Source organism: Accipiter gentilis, chromosome 6 (genome assembly GCF_929443795.1).
Source record: "Accipiter gentilis chromosome 6, bAccGen1.1, whole genome shotgun sequence".
NCBI lineage: Eukaryota > Metazoa > Chordata > Aves > Accipitriformes > Accipitridae > Astur > Astur gentilis.
The window spans coordinates 5952695-5963156 of NC_064885.1; the positions used below are offsets into that span (position 1 = coordinate 5952695).

A 10462-nucleotide genomic window follows, 5' to 3' on the forward strand; every position below is an offset into this window, starting at 1 on the left:
TCTTAGGAGAAAAAAAAAATCTGTTCATGTGTCTAAACCTGCTGTTTTCATAGACCGTCCTGCAGTAAGTGTGCTGTTAAGATTATATCCTGCAGCCAGATTAGATTAAAATCACTTCAAAGAGGGGTATTTATTTATTTATTCCAATCTAAAGATTGTTTTCCTCCAGGAATGTAGTTTATCTTTTTATATGTATTTTCAAGACAAAGCTCGTTACGCTGTGTTTGGCAGTATACAGAATCAGTTTAAAATACAATTTAAAAACTTTTAAGAGTTTTACAGCTGCCCTCCATTGCCAGGTGCCAAAGCCTTCTTGTCAGCTTGCTCTGCAGTTTGCAGCTGACTGGTTTAGATGACAGCATTACTGAGCCTGGTACAGTGCAAAAACCCCTTGGTCTTGATTCACTGTGTCCATTCTGGTTCCCCCAGTAACACCCTGCTGTCTTTGGAGGGGCTGGGGCAGCAGCCCTGCAGGGACCTTTGCAGGTGCTGGTGCCCACACAAGTTGCTGCCATGGAGCCAAGTCTGCTAGTGAGAAGTCTTGACGTGCCAAGTTCAGTTTACCTCCCGCTCTGGACTAATTAGAAGCAATAAAGCTGAGCGCAGGAGGGGATGATGGGCCCAGCTGCCTTTGTGACAAGACCCCGCGCTGCCAACCTGAGACTGCGTAACAACGGTTTGAGATGGCCGTTAGTGCTCACCTCAATCCCAAATACAGTCCGTGGGGGGGGGTTCACTTCATTTTAGCTGGGTGTTATGTTGGAGTTGTCTGTGCTAGCTTGGGCTGAAGAAGAGTCAGGTCAGAAAGTAGTAGTCAGGTGCTGAGTATCTCAAAGGGAATGAATGTTAATTAATTTCTATCAAAAATAAAAAGAACGGGCTTTTTTGTAAAGATATTTCAAATGCTTTTGTTTTCAAATACTGAGATCTGGGTTTTGAAAAACTATATTAATTTCATAGAGAACAAAAATTGGAGCAGGATTTTTAATTATAATATGGAATTCAGTGATGGACTTATGGTCAGCACTTCTATATAAGTCTGAATTTCTTTTTTTTAATGCTCAGCAGTGACCTAGATGGCATCAATTTGGTTATTGCAAATCAAGCTAAAAGAATGATTTTATGCTTCTACTTCAAATTATTTTTGTAAGTCCAGTATTTCCTTTAAAATGATTATTGCCACCCCAGTCTTTTATGAACCTTTGGCATTGCCTAAAATGATTATCTGCCTGCGGGAAAAACTTGCCTTTATAGCCCTCTCTGAAACATTACTCTCTGTATTGGAGCTAAAGCTTCTGTAAATACATGTTTTGACCTTCAAGGAAATACTGCTGTCTTACTGCAGAAGCCTGGCTATTCCGAGTTGAATGCTGTGACCACTCTTAATCACTTGTTCTCTCTCCTAATGTGCCATTATCCTGTTTATTGCTGTGTGCATGGTGCTGAGCCTCTCTGTGGCACTTCAGCAAGAGGCTTACTCAAAGAGTCACAGTGTTCAGGCTATAATGAGCGTTAATGACGGAGCAGGTGAGCAAACCCTCTGCATATCTTGCTGTCAGAAATGCTACTTGTTCAAAGAGCACGTTGAGTGCAGTGCTGCGCTGCAGAGCGCTTTTCTCTCTCTCTCGGGGCTGCACACAAACTTGCCATCGGTTAAGGCCCTTTGGCCGTGCAGGGTTGGGAAGTAATGCTGGGCTGGCATCAGATGTTACTGGAGTAAGGGGTAGATGTTTAGGTGAATATGGGACTGCTGTGATCTGATGGTTTTCTGACTATGGTGAAGGCTCTTAATTTTGTTTGTCTGCTTTTTGCTGTGAAATAGGTCTTTTTTTTGCCAGTCTTCTGAAGTTGATGAAATGAGGAAAAAAGGAAAACACAATTATTATTTTTTTCTTGCTGACTGTGAGTGTTTCTGTTGCTTACTCAGGTAAAGCTCTGGCAACTCACAGTGGTTTTGTCTTCTGATTAAAAGGAGCTGGATTCTTGTTTTGTCTTTTTGGTCTTGCTGGGCATAATTTGGGGCAAGAAACTGCTGCCCACAGGCTGTTTGCAAAGTTTCACTGAACATTGCATACTTATAGTAATGAATGAATCTCATCTATAAAGGTCAAGCAACTTTTCAGTTCCTAAAGCAATTTTTTTATGTTGTGGGTGTGAGAGGTGTTCAGTCATCATTTCTGAACACCTTCTGAAAGACTCCAAGAACTCCACCTCCTACAGAGGGTGGGAAGAAAATCCGGGTTTAGATTTATTTTACAGCGTTTTACAAGTATGTATCTTGGACTTCTGGTAGTGCAGATTGTTACTGTCTCCTAGGGATGAAATGGAGAATGATGTAAACTTGTTCTGTTGGTGGTTGTGCTGTCAGCCCTGCAGCTTGGTGAGGTTGTGTGTTTCTCACGGCACTGAGTCACCGTTACTCTGAGTGGGCAGGGTGAATGGGCAATAGCATGGAGTTGTCAAGCTGACATTCAGTGCCCAAAACTATTTTTAATTGTTAGTCACAGTGCCACCCAACGGGCTCGCTCAGCAACGCTCGGTCAGCTTTTAAGAGCACTGGCACAGAGAAGATGCAGAATTTTTTGTAAATTAATATTTGTATGAGGTTTCTTGGCCGCTGGTTTAATCAGCTTTTGCATGTTGAACTGAGGAGGTGCATATAAACATGGAGCTAATGAATTCTACACAGAGAGTAATTGCTGTGCTATGGGAAAGCTTTAAATCCACGCTGTTTGCTGTATTGGTGCAAGTACTCCTTGGGCGGTCTGATTGTGATGGTGGCGTGAGGTTAGGTTTCAAATTAAAGTCTTTAAAACGTTCCTGCAGAGAAATCGGCTTTCAGAGCTTTCTGGAGCATGAAGGCAGTGGTGCTATCCAGGACGCAGCGCTGACGTTGCTGCGTCGGGTGTCATCCAAAGGTTTCATTCACATCACTTACGCAGTCCTGCAGTCCTCAGCAGTACGGCTCTTTCAGAAGTGGCCTCTGCGGGGTTTCTGCAGCCATGGCTTCTCGTGTCGGTCTCGAGCTTTCCGCTTCGCCTCTTTTGATCTTTGAATGCCTCCCCAGTTGCTTTAATTGGGGTTTGTGAAACAATGACTGAAATTAAATCAGCCTATAACTTTTGAAGCCTTCAACTCTTTCCATGTTTTGGGGGTCATATAACAAGCCCCAAGGCCTTTCTAGCTGCTCCTTGGGTGTTTTGGCAAAATCACTCCCTGTAGAGCAGTACCAATGCTTTCAGAGATCTGGGCAAGGAGGAGAAGTCAACTGATTTCTCCAGCTTGGGTCAGCCAGCCCGTTTCCCAGAGCTTTCTAAAGTGCTCATGGCTGGCTGTGGCTTGTCCCAGTAGCTGCAGCAGGGGGTATTTGAGCAGGGGATTGGGACAGGTGGTCTCTAGAGACCTTGTTCCAACTTAAATTTCTCGCCATAATTCTAGTAACGTTGGGAGACTTTGAGTCTGAGTTAGCTTTGTTGCTGGGACCCAACGCTTTGTATGCCAGTGATGGGATTTGAGGGTAGCTCTGCAGTGTTTATATATAAAGGGCTTTCGTGCTCAGTGCATTCATTTCGAGGTTTGATTTCCTAAATGCTGAACCTCTGCAGTAGAGGATGGTGGCACCTCTGCAGCTCCTTTGTGCAGAAGGCACGTCTTGCCGTTTGTCTAACCCAGAGCTGTGCAGGTCAGCGAGTCTCCTATGAAATGAAGGAAGTTGTAGCCATTCATCTTTCAGCCTAATGGACCACAGAAATTACAAGCTGTAGCATGCAGCTTAATCTTGCCACAAGGCAGAGTGCTGCATACTTTGCCTTCAATTTATGCATGCCGTGCCTTTTTATTAAATGTAAAAGAGCAGTTGACAGGATTTCTCCAGAGGACTTGCTTTGGCTATACCTGGTAGATAGCCAGCGCATTTCAATATATAGTAAAATGAATGATGGTGGTTTCTTTACCATTCATAACAACCACCTTTGAAATTTGAGGATAGAGTTATGGACTATCCTCTGTGTCAAGCAACAGAGGAGAGCGAGATGGCTATTTTGGTTTTAACCCTGCAGACGATGCACTTCTTGAAGTATTTCCGTTGCCGTTCTGAGATGCAGTAAGGGCCAGAGCAGCGGTGGCGCATCTGTGCTTGGTCAGGCCTTCACCAAGGGATGGCTCTTTGCCGCTTTCTTTTCTCTGTTCCTCCTTGTATTATAACTTTGAATTGTCTCTCTGTTGTTGCAGTGTGCAGAGGAGTGAATGCCCCATGTTGTGTTAGTGCCTGTCTGCCATGCTGGCCTGTCTGCCAGGACCAGGTGACCTCTCCTTTCAGCTTCTTTCTTACACGCAGATGAACACTGGACTTCAGAAATGTGAGTGACGTTTTGTCTGCAGGATGTGGTTAACTGTTAAATCTGGCTCTGGTACAGCTGTGACATAAACATTTAGGATACAGTGGAAAAACTATTTAATGTTAGTCTTTCTTTTGTTATGCCTTCAAGGCATCCATCAATAATGGCTCTGAGAAATCGCTGTGGAGGTTCACGTGTGTGCAGCAAGCTCTCCCCCCTTCCTGGCTTTATAAAGGTTAATTTTAACCACAGCAAGATGAAATGCAAGTGAGGTTTCTGTGAGATTCGTGCCTCTTTGCTGAAAACATTTTGTGCTAAAAGTGTGCCAGCTGACTTGCTTCTTAACACAACTTTTTCCCTACTCCTTTTCACTTCCATTTGTTTAATTACTTACTCCTAGACACCAACAGAAGTTGGATCAGGCTAATGCAAACCTTTTGAGGTCAGCAACTCTGTTGTTCGACATACCTGGGGCATATACTGCAAATATTAGTGATCTAGCCCAAATTACTAAAGTTCAAAGTTTCCATCTTCCTTCTGATGTCTCTTTGGTGCCTCTGAAAATATGTCTGCAGAGTACTCTGGTAATTCTTTTTTGATAACTTAAGTCATTTTTTTGATAGTTGTGCTAGTATTTTTAAGAACGACTTATGCTTGGAAATGTAAGTTTACTGGCTACAGATTTTTTTAAATCTTACTCTGTCTCTCCTCTTTATCACTGAAGTTGCACATTGATTGTTCAGCTGAAATTTCAGAAATACCAAGGTTTCTACGTAAGATCTGTGTACTTGGTTCTTAGGGCTGGGACCTGTCTCTTGTATTTGAAAGGTGCATGGGAGATCTCCGTACCCTCAGTTTGCTGATGAACTCATTGCTCTTTAAAACAAAGTAATTTACAGTCCAGTTGTAGCTAACTTGTTAATACATTAAGACTTGTGATGCTACTGAAAATAGGTAAGAGAATTTTGCAATTAAGGGTGACATGCTCAAAGTCCTGGTCCTGCCAGAAGTGGATGACACTGTTCACGTACACACGTGTGCTCCCCCACAGCACTTGCATAGCATTTATGCTAACTCCACAGGCTTGGTAATTGTAATGACACTTTCGACAATAGTAGAAATCTTTTCTCACAAAAGGACTTCCTTAGATGGCATGAAACCAGGCATTCCTCTCCTTTCTCTTCTCCATTTCCAGTTCAAGCTTTGCTGACCAAAACATGCTTATTCAAAAGATAGGTTGTTGTTGTGAGAACGTGCCTGAGTCCTTGCATTATGTGAAGTTTCTTTGGTGGATTGAAAAGCTTAGTTCTGAAAGCAAATTGTTGAGGTTCATGTGAGGGTAGCTGTGCATAAATCAGGTATTTGCTAATAACACATTTACGAGGCAACATGCTGGTATGTGGGCAGTTTCTTAACCTGATAGTACCTGATGCTGTTTCTGAGAACTGCTTATCCCTGTGCTGAAAAGAATTGCTGTATCCTGCTTACTGAAGAGCTCCGGGTACTGCGTTTAAAAGAATTTAGGACATAAAGTAGCTGGCAGGCACTGGCTGGCAGTGGTAGTGCTCAGCTGTTCCAGTTTATTCTGATTTATATGGAAAATGAAACTGCTCGTATAGACCTTGCTCACCCCTGCTGCAGATGTGTGTAAGATTAATTGGTGCATTTCTCTCCATACTGTATATGCACAAGTAGTCTAGCCCCTGGCCAAAGGAAAGCTGAGTTAATGAGCATTTTTAATGAACGGTGACTTGTGACTTTTGATGGGGGGTTGGAAGCAGTCTTTAATAATAGTGCTCTTGCTTTTATAAAAGGCACAGAACTCCACATGACAGCCTTTATTCAGACTTAGAGTGTTTGTATTAGTAATTTTTTAAGTGTAGTTTTCTGGATCAGGCTTTTTATTAATGCTTAAAAATCCACATTAGCTCAATTATCTTTTTTTATTACTATTATTTCACTTTCAAATAAGAGGCTTTTTTCTTAAAGGTGGTCTATGCAAGTAGGAGTTTTGTGGATTAATATGCACATATTTTTTCCTTTAGAAACTAATCACTACAGGACTTCCAATTTCAGTATTTTTCTTTGAATTCCAGCCTGCCTCACAGGAAAGGCTAATCCTGAAATTCATCCCTATCCACGCAGGGGATTTCTCACTGACTCCATACTGATATTCTCTCCTTCCTCCCAGTAACTCCAGTATAAACCTGACCAGTCAGTCAGGATACATGAGGCAAGACTGTTGAGGGCAGTGTCCATAGCTGCTGTCGGACATAGCAGCAGTGCTGCAAAGCCTGGGAGAAAAAGGGTGATTTTTCATGACAGTGTTGCAAAGCCAAGGTGAAAGGTGCTTCTTGGAGAGCTTTTGTTGGGGGGCAGGGGGAACAAAAGAGCAAAGAGCAGGTTGGGACTGAATATGGGGTCATCAGCTAAATTGAGTCCTTTCTAGGGGTGAGAGGTCTTTCTGTAAAGCCTGCAGAGAAACTGCTGCAATTGAGATTTTTATGCAGAAGATGGGCACAGCTGTTTTTCACCTGTCCCAACACAGATGCTCTCATTAGGGTAGGAATCCTGAAGGCCTGTTTTTATTTTGTTTAATGTTAATGAAGATTTAACCGTAGGCAGTTTTAAAAGCAGTGGGTTTTAAAGCCTTAACGTGAAATGCACTTAAAAGATGTTACATTACTGCTGAGGTGAGGCAGAGAAACATATCTCATTTCATGATAAAAATAGCTCCAGCGGTGAGACGCGCACAGGAATGTGACCAGATGAATTGGTTGCCACGGGATTAGCGGGAGTGTGAACTTGCAGCTCACCAATTTATTGGGGTAATTGCTCATATGCACAGCTTTACCTTACAGTAAACATGAAATAATTACTTTTCAACAAAAGTATTCAGCCTTGCATTTACCATTAGGTAGCTTTGTGGAGCTCATCCCATTGTTTTCTTAATGTAGCTTGTTCATCTGCCTCATCATTTTATGGCCTGATCCAGAATTCTTGCAGTTGCACACAAGCTATGAGCGTATTCCAATACCAGCATTTTCTTTCAGTCTACTCTAGCTGCTTTTCCATTCACTTAGTTACCACACCTAATTGTTCTTTACTGGTTTGTAGGATATTTTTATGGGATATTCAGACTCTTGCTCGCCCCGTAATGCCCTTCTCCTTTCTCCTAATTTTTTTGGTGCCTTAATTATTACAGTCATCGAATCTTGCCTATGGAACTACTAGCAAAGTGCGTTTTAAGCAGCACATTGGGACGCTCGGAAATATATCACCTTCAGGACTAAGTGGAATGGCTGAGTTAGTCCATAGTAAAAGGAGCGTAATCTTAGTTGTACGCAAAACAGGTGTTGTTTGAAATGGTGGTTCATTTCAGAAGATCCTGTCCAAGGGATTTAAAAGATGGTTTACCATTTGGTGGGATGACAAACTTGATGTTGTTGGTGCGTCATTTAAGTTTAACTGAGGGGTTCTTTTCTCTCGTCAGAGGAAGGAGTTCTTCCAGATTTGGGATTACAGAGGTGTTGTAACTGATAGCTGCAGTCTGTTCAAACATTGGTGTTTTAGTTGCTTTCTAAAAGCTTCCATCGCAGTTCCTGTATAACAGAAAAATAGATGCTTGGGTAAAAGAATATTTAGTGTATCTGTTCGGTGTTTATATTTACCACCTAATTTGCTGATATACTTATAGAAATGGAAACCAGCTTGGGAAATTTTGAAGGTAACGGTGTCTTAAAGTATCTACTTAATTTTCCATCTGAAAGTAAAAGCTTTATGTGACAATGGCTGTAAGCATAGCATAAACGGTAATACAGACAGCTGTGGGTTCCTTTGTCCATTGTTGATGGTTCTTCTCTGATTCATGGTGAGTTGCAAGGGTCATCTCTTGGGGAAGAAACAGAATTTAATGAGTGTGGGCAATGCTAAAAATAAAGGTTGGGATTTCATGAAGGCCTTGGCTGTTGAGGCAAGGTAGTACTGGCAAATGCCATTTGGAGGCTCTTCTTTCCATTAGGAGCATAGCAGCTCACTGAGAAGGACCAATACAAACCACCTGCCTGCTGCAGCAGGTACAGGGATGTGAAAGACAATGTTCGGGTTAATATCAAATGAGCATTTCCTTTGATTAAGAGAAAGGGTCGTACGTGTCAGTCTTTGGACAGCACAGGGAGTAAGAGTAGAAGCAGTGCCGTGGTACATGCTGTGCTAGAGATGCAAGACAACCTGCTTGCAAAGCTGTGTATTTCACAAAAGATATTTTTAATATTTCTATAATTATCCTTTCTTTTTGTATCCATCCTATTTTCCATTTTCATACCCTTACTTTCTGAAAGTGAGTGCTCTTAGAGCAGTGCTGCTGTCCCTCACCTGTAAAGACTGGAAGCTGCAGGATGCAAAGAGAGAGGGAAGGCTGGTACTCATGTATTCAGGAGTCTTTTGGAGGCAATTTGCTTAGAAGAAGCAGAGGTGGATTTTCAAGAGGAAGGGCTGTTTGCCTGGGAGTATCAAGCTCTTTGGAGCATTAGATTTCCTTGGGTCAGAGGACCAGATGTGGGGCTGGGGTGCTCTTGGGCTCTGGAGGAGCTGGCTGCCGCATTTCCCGGTCTTTCAGCACAGCAGCAGATGGCATGGGGATGCTGAAAATTTCATTGAAAAGGATGGGCGTTTTTTTCCAGTTAACTGTTTGCAAGGTCGTGGTGGTGGGGAATTAAGCAAAAGCAAAATCGGATTGTCAAAGCTGCAAGCCATTATTTGAAGATTATAAAATCACTTCTAAAGCAGTAGTCCCATAGGAGTTAAGCAGCAGAGCTGTGGTAGGGGAACAGCCCAACTCTCTGCTTGGAATATGATTGTAGTGAGAGAGGCACAGACATTTCCCTAGATTTCTGAAGTTCTTTCCAGAAGCAGTTTGAGCTTGTGGGCAAGGTAGGTATCTGGTGAATTGGAGTAAGTGAAACCACACTCCTGTCTCCAGAAGTCTTTTGTCTGTGTCTGGGGAGTAACATGTTTTTAATCTTGTGAGGTAATCACGTAATTTTTCTGTGTGATATAAGGATGCTGTCCTTAGCAAGGTGCCACACTGAAAATTCAGCTGAAGAAATAATTGCAAGCAGTAAAATAATGTACATGTAGCCTCCTTCCATTTACTGAACTTGGACTGACAAGGGCTTCCTAATGGACAAAAAGACACTCAAAGTGCTTTCAGATGTCAGCATCTAGAAAAGAACTCAGATGTAAACGGAGGCTTGAGCTGAAGTGCTTTGTATGTGTATTGGGTTTGCGTGGCAAGGTTGGGGGCGGGGGGGTGCTACAGGGCTGGCTTCTGTGGGAAGCTGCTAGAAGCTTCCTCTGTGTCCGATAGAGCCAATGCCAGCTGGTTCCAAGATGGACCCACTGCTGGCCAAGGCCAAGCCCATCAGCAACGGTTGTAGTGCCTCTAGAATAACATATTTAAGAAGGGGAAAAAAAACTGCGCAATTGCAGCTGGAGAGAGAAGTAAGAATATGTGAGAGCAACAACCCTGCAGACACTAAGGTCAGTGAAGAAGGAGGGGGAGGAGGTGCTCCAGGTGCCAGAGCAGAGATTCCCCTGCAGCCCGTGGGGAAGACCCTGGTGAGGCAGGCTGTCCCCCTGCAGCCCAGGGAGGTCCACAGGGGAGCAGATCTCCACCTGCAGCCCGGGGAGGACCCCACGCTGGAGCAGGTGGATGCCTGAAGGACACTGTGATCCTGTGGGAAGCCCGTGCTGGAGCAGGCTTCTGGCAGGACCTGTGACCCCATGGAGAGAGGAGCCCACGCTGGAGCAGGTTTGCTGGCAGGACTTGTGACCCCGCAGGGGACACACGCTGGAGCAGTCTGTGCCTGAAGGACTGCAGCCTGTGGAAGGGACACACGCTGGAGCAGTTCGTGAAGAACTGCAGCCCACGGAAAGGACTCATGTTGGAGAAGTTTGTGAAGGACTGTCTCCCGTGGGAGGGACCCCAGGCCAGAGCAGGGGAAGAGTGAGGAGTCCTCCCCCTGAGGAGGAAGGAGCGGCACAATGTGTGACAAACTGACCGCAACCCCTATTCCCCGTCCCCCTGCGCTGCTGGGGGGAGGAAGTAGAGAAAAATCAGGAGT

The 10462-nt window shown here is 43.8% G+C and overlaps 1 protein-coding gene across 8 annotated transcripts in view; it reads left to right on the forward strand.

Annotated features, from left to right (window-relative positions):
• The window catches only part of FAM222B (family with sequence similarity 222 member B), a 37134-nt gene that overhangs the window by 18165 nt on the left and 8507 nt on the right, over window positions 1-10462 (forward strand). For 4 of the 8 annotated variants that reach the window (XM_049801809.1, XM_049801813.1, XM_049801815.1 and 1 more), the window contains exon 2: window positions 4231-4358. The exons of 1 other annotated variant lie outside the window; for it this stretch is intronic. In XM_049801809.1, the coding sequence (XP_049657766.1) occupies window positions 4277-4358 (82 nt within the window). In that variant the 5' untranslated portion in view covers window positions 4231-4276. 3 more of the 8 variants (XM_049801810.1, XM_049801811.1, XM_049801812.1) reach the window with 3 other exon arrangements.